The sequence below is a fragment of the Merops nubicus genome, unplaced genomic scaffold (genome assembly GCF_000691845.1).
Source record: "Merops nubicus isolate BGI_N331 unplaced genomic scaffold, ASM69184v1 scaffold18206, whole genome shotgun sequence".
In the NCBI taxonomy this organism is placed as follows: Eukaryota; Metazoa; Chordata; class Aves; order Coraciiformes; family Meropidae; genus Merops; species Merops nubicus.
This window is the reverse complement of record NW_008614569.1, coordinates 36,276-53,077: the sequence shown is the minus strand read 5'-3', so window position 1 is coordinate 53,077 and position 16,802 is coordinate 36,276. Positions and strand designations below refer to the sequence as shown.

At 45.3% G+C, this 16,802-nt stretch overlaps 1 protein-coding gene across 1 annotated transcript in view; it reads left to right on the top strand.

Annotated features, from left to right (window-relative positions):
* The first annotated feature begins 894 nt into the window (after positions 1–894).
* The window catches only part of HK1 (hexokinase 1), a 34,312-nt gene continuing 18,404 nt past the window's right edge, over positions 895–16,802 (top strand). Inside the window, exons 1-4 of the mRNA XM_008942287.1 lie at positions 895–936; positions 4,138–4,300; positions 9,373–9,521; positions 14,336–14,455. Coding sequence (XP_008940535.1) covers positions 895–936; positions 4,138–4,300; positions 9,373–9,521; positions 14,336–14,455 — 474 coding nt within the window. The remainder of the gene's footprint in view (positions 937–4,137; positions 4,301–9,372; positions 9,522–14,335; positions 14,456–16,802) is intronic.

Here is a 16,802-nt window from a genome sequence, read left to right as displayed (position 1 = left end):
CTTGCACGTGACCCTACTATGCGGAAGCAAGCCAGCAATGTACAATGCCCTCCAACATATAAATACGCCTGTGGTTTTACAGCAAGCAGGATAAATTATCCAGACGTTGTTGAAAACATCTGTTCCTTGAACGTCTGTGATCCTCTGGGGCAGCAGCAGGAGCTCAGCATCGTTGTGGTGACAGAGGACTTTGCACAACCCAAGCCCAGGCCCTGATTTCTCTAAATGACTGACTCCCATCCTCAAGGGATATGGGCATCATGGAGTATCCCTGGCATCTGTGCCACCGGTTTGTGTGCAGGAGAGCTGTTGGAAAACTGCCGTTGGGTACCTTTTGTTTCCAGCAGGTTTGTACCTGCAGTAGTTGGCCCCAGTAAAGGGAGCCTCTAGGTGTTGCCTGATTTCTTTCTGTTGTGAACAATAATTTTTCATCCTATTACCTGAGAAGACAAAAAAAAAAAATCTTGCATTCCAAGAGCAGCATGTAAATGTGGAGGTGTAAAATATAGCAACTAGTGTCAAAAAAAGCCTTGTAGTGGTGACCTGGCAGTATAAGGGCTTTTTAGGAACCAATGTGATAAATTGTAAGTAAGCACAAACAGTTTCAGGATGTCTGAACTACTTGTTTTAACACGCTTTGGCTCCTGATGAATCTTCCTGATGCTGAAAGGAGTATGGAGTGTGACTAGCTCTGCAGAAAAATGTTTACTTGTAGTGAAGGGGTTTTGTGCAAAGGCTCTGTCAGTAAAATGATTGCTAATAATTTCTGAAATTGTTGTGCAACTGCTTTCTCTTCAGTGTCCAGGGAATTGTGCATTTAAGGAATGGCCCTTGGTGCTGGCTGTTTCCTTATGTACATGCAATTATTCACAGCTTTCTGTGGAGGCTGATGTGATGGCTGGATTTTCAGAAATTCCTTTTCCCCAAGTACAAAAAGTATCCTTCCTCTGTGACCAAGAATAAGTATGTGCATATGGTTCAGATCATGAAATTCTATTTTGAAAAAAATTACTCATAGATTCTGTCTGGCTGTGTTTTTTTTTTTTTTTTTTTTTTTTTTTTTTTTTTTTTTTTTTTTTTTGTAAGGGAAAAAAAAAGTGACTGAGCTTTTGAGGAGGGCTCCTATAGTGGCACTCTGGGAAGATGCCCTTCTTTGGGAGGTGACTCTGAGATGGCAGCTAAATAAAGGAGTGTTTTTTTGCTCCTTGCCCACACAACGGCCTGCCTGAAATTGCTCTCGCCCCCTGCCATCCCCCGGGAAGCTCTGGCACCCATGTCCCATGGAGCTGTGGCCACAGGAGCCTCAGATGGTCTGTGGGTCCAGCTGCATGCTGCTGGCAGCTCCCACCCCTGTCCCTGCCAGCCCCTCCACAGGTTCCTTTCGGATAAGGCTGAGATTTGCTTTCTGATCGGCTTTTATGGCAGACGGAGCAGGGAGTTATTAAACCTCCATCCCATAATCCAGCCTCCAGCTGCCCCCGCCCCCCAGTTATTTATGGTTCTTTGCTGAGGGTTTTCCCTCAGGGTGGCCTGTGCTGTCTTTTCCCCTTGCAGCCATGGTGCTGCCAGAATGACTAACCCTTTTCCTGCCTGGGAGAAAAAAACCCTGCCCTTTTTTTTTTTTTGTAGTTTTGGCAACTGTAACACACAGAAGTGATTTTGTTTCAAAGCAAGGTTTCGTGCCCGTGTTCCCCGCCTCCCCAGCCCGTGAGGCTCAGCGGTGAAGATGGCCTCGATTTGATGCGACCCAGTGTCATGCCATGCCAGGCGATTCTCCCTGTGCAGGAGGAGGGTCCAGCCCAATTATGTAAGGGCGCTGACAGTGCTCATTGGGTTTGCACAGGAGGAAAAAGAGCCCTCCCTCCCCGTTTTCCCTCACTGCTGAGGGCAGCACAGGGGCAGAGGTGGGGAGAACAACGGGCTCGTCTGGTCCTGACTGTGCAAACACCAAAACCTGCGTTCACAACAGGAACAACTTTTGGTGGGGGGGAATCCATCAGGCCTCTTTTTAGGAGGAAGATGCAGCAGTGGGGCTTTGTAGAGGGGGATTTTAATTGCATGGTGAAGTCTGGCTGTGCAAATGATGTGTGAGTGTGGGAGATTTGGGGAATTGGGCCTCTTCTCAGCAGCGTGGGCTGTTGAAAGCTCAGACTTAATAAGAGGGTTATTTTTCCTTTCCCTTTAAAAAGGAATAACCTCATGCTCTGACATCATGGCTTGACACTCTGCTAAAAAAATATCGTGGTGGTGTTTGCTATGGAGGAGAGACCTTCCTGCCCAGCCCAACACCAGCCTCTGCATCCATCCCCACAGCACCTGGGGCTGCAGACAGGGTGCGTCCTGTCCAGGTTTTTGTTCTTGGAGTGAAATGACACCAGTGGCTGGATCTGGTTGTTGCTATGAGGGGACTGTCAGCCTATTGGGGTGGCACAGGACACAGCTGAGAAGTGGGGATGATGCCTTGGGGTCTTGCGTTTGGCCTCTGTTGCATAGAACCTGGGCTCAGCTCTTCTACAGTTTAGCTGTATGTCTGGACTGTCGCTTCACCAGCTCATGGAGCAAATACGTGGTCTCGTTTCATATTGTGGCTATAACTTCCCCTTGGTGTCAGTGTGATGACTGTTTTGCTCTTCCTCTGTGAGCAATGGTGCTGAACCCTTCACAGCTTGTGCAGCCTCCAGCTGTGGCCCCTGTGGTTCAGGATCAGGCCAGGTATCTGCACCTTTGTCCCTGGCCCGTGACAGTGCTTGGTCACTGTGGGAGGGCACCTGGCTCGGGGAGATACACTATCTTTGGTGCAGACCTCAACTTCGTGCAGCAGAAGTACTTTCTGCGGGAGCAATTAAATTTGCACTGGTTTTACAGCCAGTTTAGTGCTTAATTACATTTTGATTGTCTCCATTTCCTTTGCAAATGGCATTTTTCATCGCTTCCTGTCTCAAAGTCCCAGGTGTATGGAGCTCTTGCATACACACCTTTCACATGGAGGGTTTTCATGTGGCATTTTTGTGTAGGACATTATGCCCATCTGGAGATGAACTGAGTTGCTCTCAAGGCTTCCAGAGCAGCAAAGGAGACACTGATAGCCTTGGCACAGAGACGGCCTAGCGTTTAAAGTGAGGTCGCTTTTCCAGTTTTGCTGAGGACAGAAAACATGGGCAGGGTTTTATTTTCTTGGTCCTGCGAAGCTTCAAGCAAAGGTGATCCTGAAGGTGTGGCTTCGGTCTGAGCTGTTGCAGAACCAAATTTCCAAGGCAGATAATGAAACAAGGCAAGAATAGACCAGCAGCTGAGCTAAAAGGGGTGGGACATGTGTGTTTAGCAGGAACCCCGCAAGGCTAAATTGTGTTTTTGAGGCATCAAAGCATCTCTCACACTCTGCCTGATGCTGAAGATGGGTGCAGTATTATGGAAAGCAATATTATTGGAAAACTGGAACTGCCTACTTTTTCCAGAGAGGTAAAGAAAGTTCCTGTCTTGGGAAGCCACAAGAGAGAAGTCAACAGCTTTTAAGGTGGTGTTTTGTCTTGAGGAGGAAAATGCTACCTGCCCACAGCCAAGTTCTGCCTCTCCTGACCCTCTGGCTCTCATAGCTTTGGAGTGGGATAAAGAAAGTGGTCTGCTATGCATAAATAGTTCACAGCTCCAAAACCACTGTGGAAGTTCCTTTGCAATGAAAGGCGTTAACTACAAGGCATCTCCTGTGGACTGCAGTGACACCCACATCACCCCAGCTGGGACAAGGTGCCAAAAGAGGGAATTTTTAGCCTCAGCTATTGAGCCTGTGGACAGTCAGGAATGCTGAGAAGTGGGGCAAGGGCTGGAGATGGTGGTGCAAGGCTATAGCCAAACAGTTTTGTGTGGAAGAGGCAGAATGATGTGGGACTGGGTCTTGCCTTGAGAAGGCAGTAGGGTGAGGTGGATGTCAGCTTACACAGGTCCTTGCCCTTGCACATTTTCCTTGATTTTGAGTCAAAAGAAAAGGCATGAAGCGTGTGGCTGTGTCGTCAGCTTGGCCACAGCTGCGGGTCCGAGCTGAGGCTATATGCTATTCTTGCAATTAAAGAGGGGTGTACCCTCCCTTGGGCACCTCAGAGCAGTCTTTCACTCCGTGGTGGTGTTTGTCTTTTTCCCCAGATCGATAAGTATCTTTACGCCATGCGGCTCTCTGACGAAACGCTGATAGACATTATGGCTCGCTTCAGGAGAGAGATGAAGAACGGTCTCTCCAGAGATTTTAACCCAACAGCTGCAGTGAAGATGCTTCCTACATTTGTGAGGTCCATTCCTGATGGTTCAGGTAAGGAGCTGAGTGTTTGTATTCCATATTAAACGTGGTGTGCTTTGTGGGAAACCTGTAGAAACACACCAATGTGCTACCAGGAACAAGAGCAATCAATTGGTTTTCTGGGAAACCCAGAGAACATTTTGAAGGCAGCCTCCCCTCTGTGTGCAGGTCTGTTCCCACAGCTGCCAGAGGATTTTGTGATTCCTGTGTCAAACCCATTTTGATGCTAATGGAAGAGCCCTTCCTAGCAATCAGTCCACTAGCAGTCAATATGTTTACGATGAGATTTGTCTGCCAACAATCAATGCTTCGCACAGGAAGGTATTGGATTTATGGAATTCACAGTCATGTGATCTAGAGTCTTAACAAATACAGTGGCTTTTAGTTATTTGCTGCTTTACTCAGCATTTCCTCCTTACTTCTTACCCAGTGGAACTGTGAGCACTTATAAGCTCGATTTGACTTTCCTTGCATTTGCTTTGCTTTTTTGGTAGGTACCTTTTGCAGACTGTCTTAGGGCAAAGTCACAGAACTCAGGGAATGTGGCTCTGAAGCTGCTGCTCTTGTGTACTGAGCTTTTTCCATCCAGATGTAGGGCTTGTTTTTTGCATGCTCACTGCACCTGATAAAAGTGTCATAAAGAGCTATTAGAAACAGAAAATATGTTGTGTTGGCGTTTGAGACCAAGATTGCCCCTATTACTTTTTTTAGTGCCTATAAAAATACTCCAACTATATATAAAGAGTATATAAATATATTTACAAACAGTATATAACAGTGTTTATTCTTTAGTGGTAATACTGGCTTTCCTCTTTTCATGGTCTAGGGATAAACCAGGACACCTTCTCCTGTAACACAAGTTGGTTAACTATAGTTTGGTGCCTACCACAAATTATGTCCCTGTGTGCAGAAAATGCGGTTGCAAGAGCTGCATAACATGGTTACCAGTTCTGAGGCTTTTTTTTTTTGTGATAAAATTGAGAATTTATTGGGTGAAAGAACATGATGAATCTTGGTGCTTTGTGTTACTTGGTGCTCTCTGGCAGATGGAAACCTTGGATAGTTCTACTTTGCTGTTGCTGTCTGCCTCTGTAACCTTTTCATTTGAAACTTGATTCTCTGTCTAAGAAAAAAAAAAAACAAACAAAACAAAACAAAGGGAGAACAAACTTGAGTCTTGTGTTTCCCTTAATTTAGCACTGCTGGCTGTTATGTTGAAATGTCATGTTGAAATTTGCAGCCTGTTGAGAAAGCCAGAAGCTGCTATGCACAGCTGGGTCACAGGCAGGGGTTGCTCAGGAGAGGTGCCTTGAGGGCTTTTGCATGGAATCCCAGCATTTTTACCAATTCCTGGAGGGATTTAAAAGCCATGTAGATGTGGTGCTTAAAGACATGGTTTAGTGGTGACCTGGCAGTGCTGAGCTAATGGTTGGACTTGATGATCTTAAAGGTCTACTCCAACCAGAATGATTCTGCTATTCTATGGCTCTGAAATCCCCATTTTTTCCTTTGTGTGTCCTTGAGTTCAGTTTGAATACAGACCTGTCTCCAGCACCCTGCTCCGTCAGGCACTACAGTTTAGCACATCTGAACTGCTTGCAGCGAGTCCAGTAATTTTGTAAATTGTTCCATGGCACAAACTCTGGAGCCTTTGAGATGCTGTATGGTCCAAGGAAGAAGGGCTCTGCACCCAGCCAGGAAAGGTGCTGAGAGATTGCTGAATGCTTCTAGGGCTGAGCACAAGCCATCGCAGTGGGCAGCCATGGTCAAGTGTAAGCATGTCTGTATGTTGAGGCGTTCATTTCAGATCATGTATTACTCAGCTAGTTAAAAAAGCAGCCTGGTGTGTTGTGTACAGGGTGCTCAGTTCTTGACCCGGTGCCCATTTGGCTCCTGTCTGGGACAGGCGTGCTGTGGCAGTGTCTTTGCAGCATGGATTGGTGCAAGGCAGCTCTTTACCCCTGACAATTCCTCTCTCACACGTCAGGAGATGCAGGCTGTGTGTGTCTCTGGATAGCTGTTAGAAACGTGGGCAAAACCATTCTGTAATTTCCCAGAAAGGGCACGTTCTGACCCCAGGTATGAGCGGTATTTGCTGTGGGTAGGTGTCATGGCATTTCTTTTCCTGACTCACCTGCGTGTGCCTGCCACATCCAGCTTGGCCATCACACAGATGCAGCAGGGGTGGACACACTTCCCCCAAAAGGGTTTGGGGGACCCTCATGGATGTGTCTGTGTGGCTGTGCCCAAAGAGTGGGTTTTGGCTTCTGGCTGATGGCAATTTCTGCCTTCAGCTGTCCCTCTGGAAAACCCAGAGGCTGAAAGCCTGCCCTTTTCTCTGGCCTGTCTCTAATTACTGCCTTGTAAGCTCTTTCCTCTGAGTCTGATTATTATTATGAGAGCTGACTATTCAGAAAAATCCTGTTGTTTGGGATCAGATCTGTGCTTGTATACCTTATCAACAAGGAGGTTTTGAACAATAATTTTGGAGACTCTGAAGATGTTTGTGTTAGCAAGGTTGTTTTTTCTCCATTCACAGTTGATTATTTTACAAGCTGCAAGGTTTTTTGTCCAGAGCACCCAGATCAATATCTCAGGCTAATTAAAAATGCTCTCAAAGGATCTTCCTAGATTAATTTACATCAGGTTTCATTGCATCTTGCTGTTATAAAGCATAGATTAAATGCTGCTACTTGGGTTTAATTCCTGAAGTATACCTTTGCATACAAAAAGTGTTACATTGTAGTTTAGAGTTTTTTTTTTTTTCCTTCTTAATTGAAAAGTATCATTCTTAATAAATTTCACCTTGCAATGAACTTGATGGTGCTGGAAATCAAACACACTAATCTGTTAAATTGCTGCCAGGGAAGATATTTCTGAAGTGCAGTATTTGCTTGAGATGTGTACCAAGGTGTGTTCAGGCTTGGAAAAGGGCCATCTGGTCCAGTGTTGATTTTTCCATTATTTGTTGGAGGTAATGACTTGCATTCAACAAATGATGCTCATATGATGAAGCTTATTTGAGTATTTGGCTTAATGAGACACTCGTGGTCAATATTTTGCTTCTGGTCTTGTTGAGGGGAAGGGGGTTATGAGTAGCTGAATTTATTATGCCAAACCTGATGAAGGGAATTGCATCTACAATTTGGATATGTTCAGGTTTTAAATGACATTGGTGCTGGAGCAAAGCAATGTTTAAGGCCATGCTGTTCAGACACAGGTAGGGAAGCACTGCAAGATCTGTATTTTGGAAAACTGTTTGCTCATGTCTTAAGCAGCGAAGGAAAAGTTGTGTTGCAGTGCAGTAAAGTCAGGTGGATCGTTAGGAGTTGTGGGCTTCCACTGTTTTTTGCTAGGTTTTTCTGTATGTAGCTTATTGTTCTTTGTGGTTTCTGGCATGATGGTGTTTTGTTTGCTGTATTGCACTGCAGTCTTGGAAAATTGTAAGGGCTTTTGTGGTGTCTTTGCCTTTCTTAGCCTTTTCCTCCTAGAGGCCCTGCCTTGAGGGACACTCCATCCAGCTCTTCAGCTTTGCTGAATGGGAGGAGGCTCCTGAAGGTGCATAGGGTGATGAGGAAGAGCAGCTCACTACTAAGCCAGACTATAGGAGTTTTGATCTGAGATTGGGCAGGGTGATCTGAGGCAAGTCTACGTCTGGAAATCCTCATGGGTAAACTGCATACCTGATATGTTTATGACAGCATAGGGTCAAAAGGCTCTGAGAGAGGAGTTGAAGTTTGAGGTGACACATAAAAAGGTACCAGTCTCCCCAGCTGCTAGAGCCTTTCCATATTTAATTTAGATAGAAACTGAAAAATGGTGATGTTGGGAATGGCCTGCCCACAGTTTAAGGTTGGAAGAAAGAATGAGAATAGGCCACAGAACGCTTCAGGGTGGGATGGGCAATACACATCAGTGGTGCAGGATGTGGGGGAAACGGCTCATCCTGCTGTGGCACAGGGCACTTCTGACACTGCAGAAAGGTACAGGTCAGTGAGGAAACCAGGGTGAGAAAGCTCCATGCACCTCAGCTTCACTGCCCTTCGAGCAGCCTTGGTGAGCCTGGGGACCCGTGTGCAGACTCGAATGCTTGCAAAGAGCCTCGGCGATTAACTGCAGCCTGGACACACGTTCCTGTGTGATAGATTGTGCACACTGCTTCCCTAAATATTATCTTTTTGCAAACTTTAACGATTACTCTCTTTGTTTGCTCCCTCTTTGATAAGGCGAGATAGTGCCAGCAGTTCAGTCAGATCTATTTGCCTTGCTCTCCAGGGGGTGCTGGAAGTGTCATTCCTCAGGTAGCCAGACCACGCGTCTCTGTTGCCTGAATTACACCCTGGGGTCTAGGGAGGTTTGGGGGGTTGTGGGTTTGGCTTCATAACTTTGAAGTCCAAATCCCTCTCCAGCGCAGAGGGAAGTGGAGGTCTCCTAACTATTTCCCTGGTTCCTGGGGAGCTGTTTAGAAGCAAGGGATCACAACTTCTAAATATCTCCCCCAACAGTGCTGTGTCACCCTGTGATTTTTCAGACAGTTGTTTCTCTGACTTATGTTATCTGACTGCAGTTTGCAGTGAGCCTCAGCTTCCAGGGGTGAAATAAGTGGTTCCTGCTTTAACTACATCTGTGTGCAATTTGTTGATTTCAGAGTAATGCACAGTCCAGCCACCATTCACTGTTACTTGCCGAAATGACACAGGTTCATTTAAAGCAAAAGACTGCTCATCAGTGGTCTTCATTCATTTTGCTGTCTATGTTCTCAACATCTTTTGGTCTTTCTCCTGAGATCTTTGCTCTGCCAGCTTTGATATGAGATCTGGATACAGACTGTCTGCTGTTAATCCACTCTTTTTGGATAAACCCTCATAGCAGTTGCCTGTGTATCAATGGTGGTTGGTGTTGCACCAGCTTCATGTTAAATTGTAGGGAATTAGGTTGATGCTTCATGTGGACTCCCTGCGGCTAGAACTTTCTTGCTGCAGGCACTGGACACTTGCTGATGTGTTACACTTAACAGAACTTAATGTATCCCAGGTTGGTGTTGCATACAATTTTTAACCACTTGTGTCTTTTTTTCCACGTAGAGAAAGGAGATTTCATTGCACTGGACCTTGGTGGTTCTTATTTCCGAATTCTGAGGGTGAAGGTATCGCATGAAAAAAAGCAGACGGTACAAATGGAAAGCGAAATTTATAATACACCTGAAGATATCATGCATGGAAGTGGAACACGGGTAAGAACCTCTTCTTTAGGATGTCTCTCTACAGATTAGCTGCTTTCACACTGCCAGTTTAGGAAAACATCACAAGAGTGACCTTAGCATCTTCACTCTTGCGCCTGCAGCATCCACAGACTCAACTACAGACTTGATACTGGAAATAAATAAGTGGTAGTTAGTGTAACTGAGCATGCATGGGTGCTGCAAATCTGCTGTCATTGTGTGGGAAACTTTTGGCTGAGTTAGGGAAAAAATGGCCTAGAAATAGGAATTCTGACTTGTATAGTAAAGTTACTTTCCACAGGCGGGAATGGACAGCAGGAAAACAACTTAGTCTTTGTAAGCAACGAGCATGACCAGCCCTGCAATTGTGCTGTTAGATCAGGGACAGAAATACCCATGACAGCCACATATCTGTCCTGGCAGTCTGAGCAACTCAGCATTCATGAAAAGTACAAGTACATTAGAAAAATTACAGGAAGCTGATAGAATGTTTTGGCACAACTTCAACATAATTTTTGCTGAATAAATGACAGGGCGGTTTTTTTAATCTCCTGTGTTCTAAGAGTAGAAAATGTTTGGATCCGTTTACTTGAATTTCAAATTGTTTTTTTCTGGAAGAGTTTTATTTTCTTTTTATCATCAGCAAGTGGACTGCAATGAATATTTTACTGACAAATTTGTCTCTGTGTCAGACAAAGTAGGTAATTTTCATTGTTGGAAACCGAAAGTTTTCTTACACTTTTTACTAGAATGAGATGCTCTTTAGGTGTATGAGACCTGCAGAAAACTTACAGCTTGTTTCAGGGGAATAAACAAAAGAGGAAAAGAAGAAAAATTATGCAAAGAGCATTTTTACCCTGAATATATTTTCTATAGTCACCTTATTACCCTTAATGTATATATCTAATAGCTGCTGCGGCATTCTTATGCAGCAGTGAGTGTAAGATGGCAATCATGGCTTGTAAGTAGTACTGCTATCAGCATTGCTGTGATATCTGAACCACAGCAATAAAATACCTTTCTTCTAAAGCCTTTTCCTAACATTATTACTTCATTATCTGGCCAAAAGGTCATGCAGAGGGTTTCCCAAGAAACGGTTTTGGTGAGGAGCTGAGCTGAGCTGCCTGTTGCTTGTGGAGGCAGGGAAGAAGTTGGGTGAGCTGCCAAACTGGCAGAAAGTTTGGAGGTTTGGAGTGCAGGGTTGCTTGTCCATCGAGGGGTGTTGGGAGCTGGAGACTGACAGGCAGCAGAGCTGCCCGCACACCCAGGGGACAAGTTTCTGTCCCTGGGAGGCAAGGCAGGCTCACTTAAGGTGAGACTTGGTGGAGACATGATAAGAATGGTAAGGAGAAACCAGGGAAGGAGACATCAGGTCTGCATTCTTTCAGGGTTCTGCTGTTTACATTTTAATTTTTAAATATCTGAAGGCCATTTGGCTGTCGGGAAGCAGCAGCGTGGAGCTCAGACTGATAGGCTTTGTCATGGCTCTTAAGCTGAAAGAGAGGCAAGCAAGGGTTCCACTGACCCTGGGGGGACAGTCACTCCCCTTAATTAAGTACCAGGAAAGGGAGAACTGGAAGCATCATCAGAATTGCATCTTGGTTCAAAGTTGTCCCGTGACAACATCCAACCATGACTAAAACACTTGCTGTGAGACTTCACAGGGAAGCATGGCAGATGCCCAGAAGGTGAACAAGCAGGTGCTGATTTGGTACTTGTGACTGATACATACAGTTGAGGTTCTCTGAAATCTCTGAGCCAGATCAGCTTGTTTTTCAGCAAGCTGTGTCATTAATTTCAGTGAGTTATACTCTTACAGCCTAGCACATAATCATCTTATTGAGAGGATTGTGATTTATGACTTCATGCCTCACTAGCATGGTTCATTTTGATATTGCATTCAAACTTCTATTTTTGTCCATCTGTCAGTCACAGGCTGACAGCTTTGCCAGCTGGAGACAGTTCCCTGTCCAAGTCAAGGGCAAAATTCTCATTGACTTCAGCAGTGTAGTAGCAGGTCTAACACTTGTAAGAAGCCTGTTGTCTGTGTCAATGCAGCAAATGGGTTGAGGCTTGATTTTGATGTTGCTTTTAGTGTTGTGCCACCACTGGAGGGAGGTTATGGACTTGAGGCTGTTCTCCTGATCTGAAGATGTGGTTTCCTTGCTTCTTAAATCTTTTCCATAAAGGGGCTTGAGCTTGCACTCAGATCTTCTGTTGCTTGCCAAAGTTTACTGGCTGCTGGCCCAATGCATCCTTGTGGAGATTTCTTGTAGCCCAACCTGAGCAGGCAACTTCACAGTCAGAGGAAGTAATGAAGCCTGATATCATATTGCTCAGCATCTCGTGGTTATATCACTTCAGGTCTATAAAGGTATAAAACCTGGCTCATTCTTTCTTCTTGGCTGTGGCATTCACTCTGTTTGCCTCTTGGACATTTAATACAATATCTGGTTCATGCCATTGCCAACCACACACGTGTGGGTGGGCAGGAATTTGGATTTATCCTCAAGTCACTTGGGATTTTAAATCTTAAATCCCAAATCTAAGGAAGTCTGCAGGTACTTTGTAATGCTGCCTCTACTGTCTTGTCAGAGTTATTGGGCGTTTGCAAGGTTTTGATGTTAATCTGGGCACAAGCACATACAGATGCTGCCTTGAGTCTTCTTAGGCAAAATCTTACTATCATCAATGGTAACAAAAATAACAGAATCGTAGAATTGCTTTGGTTGGAGAAGACCTTTAAGATCATTGAGCCCAACCCAGCACTGCTGGGTCACCACTAAACCATGTCCCTCAGCACCACATCTCCACGGCTTTGAAACCCCTCCAGGGATGGGGACTCCACCACTGCCCTGGGCAGCCTGGGATAGGGCTTGTCAACCCTTTTGGGGAAGAAATCTTTCCTCATGTCCAACCCAAACCTCCCTTGTTGCAACTTGAGGCCATTTCCTCTTGTCCTATCACTTGTTCCTTGAGAGGAGGCACTGACCCCCACCTGGCTCCAACCTCCTGCCCCTGAGCCTCCTTTTCTCCACACTCAACAACCACAATTCCCTCAGCTGCTCCTCGCAAGGCTTGTGCTCTGGACCCTTCCCTGGCTTTGTTGCTCTTGTTTGGACACGCTCCAAAGAAGCCCTTCCAATGCCCTTCTCATTCTTCTCTCCTTTTGAGCAGTGCCTTCCCCCTGTGCTTTGCTAAGAACAGTAGCACAGCCAGACCGTGCACTACTGACTAGACACTGCTACTGCGGTGTCTAGAACGTGGCTAATAGTTAACTGCCTTTGCCCATGCAGGCTGTGGCACGGGTTCTGCTGCCAGCCCAGAGCCCTAATGACTCATGAGCCATTGCTGGCAGCAGGCGTGCATGGTGCTAACAGGGTGGTGGGCTTCAGCAGCTCATGCCAGGACTGTGCTAGCAAACGCCAGCTGGCGCATGGACTTTCTGGAGTGTACTGGGAATGCTGAGGCACCTTTTGCAGCTGGACTTGCAAAGCAGGTCCTGCCTCTTGTCTGTGCAGTCTTGGTTTGCTGCATGAGAAGGATTTGTGTAGCGACATCCACAGCCAATATTTCTGCTTCCTGCTCTCTGAATTCCTCGGGGTTTGAGCTTAGCTCCTGGTTATCAGCTGTAATCCTGGGAGCAGATGAAAGTTTAGTAGGATTGAGTATTTAGCAAGATGCTTTCAGGTGGGAAACATAATGAAAACATACACTCCTGTTATTTCTATGCTCCTCCTGGCGACATTGTCATAATTTATTACTTAATTCAGATATTCATAACTCCATTTCCTGACTCCCTCATCAGGACAGCTGAAAACAACCCTAAGGAAGTGCAGTGGCATAGGCTGCTTTCCCATGCCGTGCGTTCAGTGAAATGTCCTTGATTTGCCCAGGACAATGAGTGGCAACGTTTTCCCTGGAAAACTACTGTGTACTTCTGCTTAATCAAATCTGACCTCATTTTAGGAATGTGTTTAAGGTCCTCTGTTAAACTGTTACACATTGCTTCTTGACCTGCTTCGAATGGCAAAATATTACTCTTCATTTCTTGTAATTGCTGCAGCCTGTCTGTAGCGTTTTTTCCCTCTCTTCAAGACTCTGTAAATTGTTCTTAACAAAGCTGGGCAGGCTAATTCTAACCAACAGATACCTTTTTGTACTTCCTCCCAATTATCCCCAGTTCTCCTGGTGCGGGCTGCCTGTGTGGTTCAGGATTATAAAAAAAATGCATAAAACGTTCCCATTTCGGGTTGTTTCTCAGAGCATGTCAAATATCTGGACAAATCCCCTGGGTTTCCTTTTTGTTTGTTTGTTGTGTTCTGTAGGAATAAATTTGAGAGACTATGTCCTTTTGGGTGGCTCCTGCAAAGCGCTGGCTTCTCTGATCTCAGCAGTGCTTGACTGAAGCAGATGTTGATCTTCTCTGCATAGCTGTCAAAGTGCTCAACCTCATTTGGGACTGGATCCCAAATGTTCTTTTGAGCTGCTCCTTCATGTTATTGCAAGGTTAAAAGAGCACTTTTGTTCTCATCAAGATGTTAAGTAGAAGGTTTATGACAGGCCACATGCTGCTTGTTTCAGGAAAAGGGCTTCTATATATATGTAAAAGGACAATATATTCCATAATTTATTATTTAAAGTGTTAATGTACACTACCTGAGAGTATTTTCATAGATTTGTCATTTAAATATCTTTTAAAATTTGGAGCAGATATTTTCCCCTTTCCCCTCACCCAGTGCAGCTTTTGCAGACAGCTTGGAACATTTTCTTCTTGAAACTGTATTTCTAATCACGGTGGTCTTATACTTCCCTCTTTCTTGTAGCTTTTTGATCATGTTGCAGAATGCCTGGGAGACTTTATGGAGAAACAACAAATCAAAGACAAGAAATTGCCAGTTGGGTTTACGTTTTCTTTCCCGTGTCGACAATCCAAGCTAGATGAGGTAAGAAGATTTCACAATTTTCTTAATACGCAGAAGAGGTACCGTGTTATTAAAACACTGCTGTGAAAGCAGTATTCCAGACAGGTCTCATTTTTGGGATAAATGAGTGTTATATTTCACTCTCAGTTGTAATGTTTGTGTTCAGAACTGGTTAAGGGATGACAAAGAGGCATCTGATGTTTTGTACAGGCTCCTCAGTATTATGGTTTATTGTGTAAACACAGGAGCAGGTTTTCTTCCTTCCTGTGCAGCCTTTTTCACCTCTTTGTGGAGTGTAGCTGAGAAGGACCCAGCCCAGCAGCATTTGCTCAGACTTTGCTGAACTTCCCAAGTATATGCCCGGATCCAGGTCAGGTTCTCCCTCCTGCGCAGTGGTGCTGAGCGATGCCACCGCCTGGGTGCTCAGCACCAAGGGGATGGGGCAGGGCACATGGAAGCACCGTGCTTTAAAAAGGGATGGAAATAACCAGTGTTGTGTGAAGTGACTGGTGGGATTCCCGTGACAAGGAGACTACGATATTTTCCTTCTTTTGCTCCTCGGATCACCAATGACTCAGCAGCCTCCTGGTGCAGCGTTGCCACGGTAACGCTGTAGCAAATCAGTACAAGGAAGTTAAATCCACACCAACACCAAGAGGTTGCACTGTTAAGGCACAACCTGCTTTTCTAGCTTGCAGGTCTCTAGGTTAGCCTGGTGCAACAGCTCCTCAGATGCTGGTGCTGAGGAGGGCCAGGTGAGGTGTGTTTTTTAATGCAATTCGTACTTCCTGAGTGATGCTGAGAGCTGAAACTGAACGTAGTTAAGAACAGAGTGCTGCCTTTTCCTGCATCAGTTCAGAAGAGATGAGTTGATTTTGGTGCAGCTTTCCTGTCTGGCTGTGTATGGTAAGGCTCAGACTACTTGACCACAGCAGTTGTGCTGGGGACGTGGTTGTGAAGCTGAGTTGTCCTTGAGAAAATTTGTTTAGCTGTGTGATGAAAGGCACTTGTTTGCAGGCTGGTTTGCTCAAGCCAGCTGGACTGAAATTGTGCTTGTGTGGGCAGGGGTTGGGCAGGTAGCATGTGGGATGGCTTTGGGACACCTGGGGAGACTTGAAGGTGAGCAGTGGAGGAGGATAGTGAGAGGAAAGGGAGCGTGTCTCTTAATAATAATAAAAAAACAAACAAACAAAAAACCAAACAAACCCCAAGCAAAGAGAAACTCCTTTAATAATAATAAAAACAAACAAACAAAATACCAAACAAACCCCAAACAAACAGAAACTCCTCTGTTTCTGAGAGTTTTTGTGATATTTTGAGCACTTGAAAAATACATTTTTCTGGATTTCATGGACCAGATTCGTGCCTGGATTGCTGCTTCTGTGAGGCTATGCTGGGTTCTGTTTTCTTGTTCTTGGTGAGAAGAAATCAAGGTGGTCCTTGGTTTCTCCAAGGGTGACAAGGTGGCACCACATGGTTGGGTCCTGCTCAACCCTGCTGCACTCCAAGGGCTCCTCCCTGCTGCTAAGGCCTTGCTGGCAAAGCAAAAAAATCCTTCCAGCACAGCGGCCGGTCACGCTGAGAGGAGCTGCTCTGTGCCAGTGTGGTTTGACCAGTTTCCTGAATGATAAAAGTTACATGGAACAAAGGGCCCTTTTGCCTGTGAAAGCTGTGCCTGCAGAGTGGGCTCTGCCCACGGTTTCCCTGCGCAGCAGCACGGGGCTTTGCTGGCTTTCTAAATGATGCTAATGAGGGTAGCACAGTGGCAAAATGTAGGCAACATTCGTGGTAGGAGAAATACCTCCTGGTCTCAGAAGAGCTGCCCTGACCTCTCTGTCCTCTGTAGCTGCTCCAGCTGGAAGGGCAAACATGCGCAAGACACGTGGTAGATTTTGAAACTGAGGTGTAGGCAAACATACCTCTAAGCTTCAGCTTTTCTGTTCTTTAGCTTCTTGGACTCCTATTTGTTGTAATAAGTCTGAGTATTGAGGTGGGTATGAGAAGCTGAGCTGATTTGAGTTGTCTTTCCTGTTGACTGCTGTCAATGCTCTTTTCTTTGTTTTATTATTATTTACTTATATCCTGAATACTTTAAGTCAGCCAGGCATTATCTAAATAGAAACAAAACAGATATAGTCATTACCTTGGGGGATTTGCAGGCTTTTTATGATGGTTAGCAGACAAGGAATTCACTACCAGGATTTCCTTTTTGATCCACGCTGTAAGTGGGGGGCATACATTTCTACATTTCCAGTATTTCCATTTACCTGAACCCATAAATATGATCTCACAGTGAGAGCTGGGACTCCAGGCAGCAAACATGAAGCAGTTTGATCCCAGCTGCAGCTGAGTCCTGGATGTACAAACA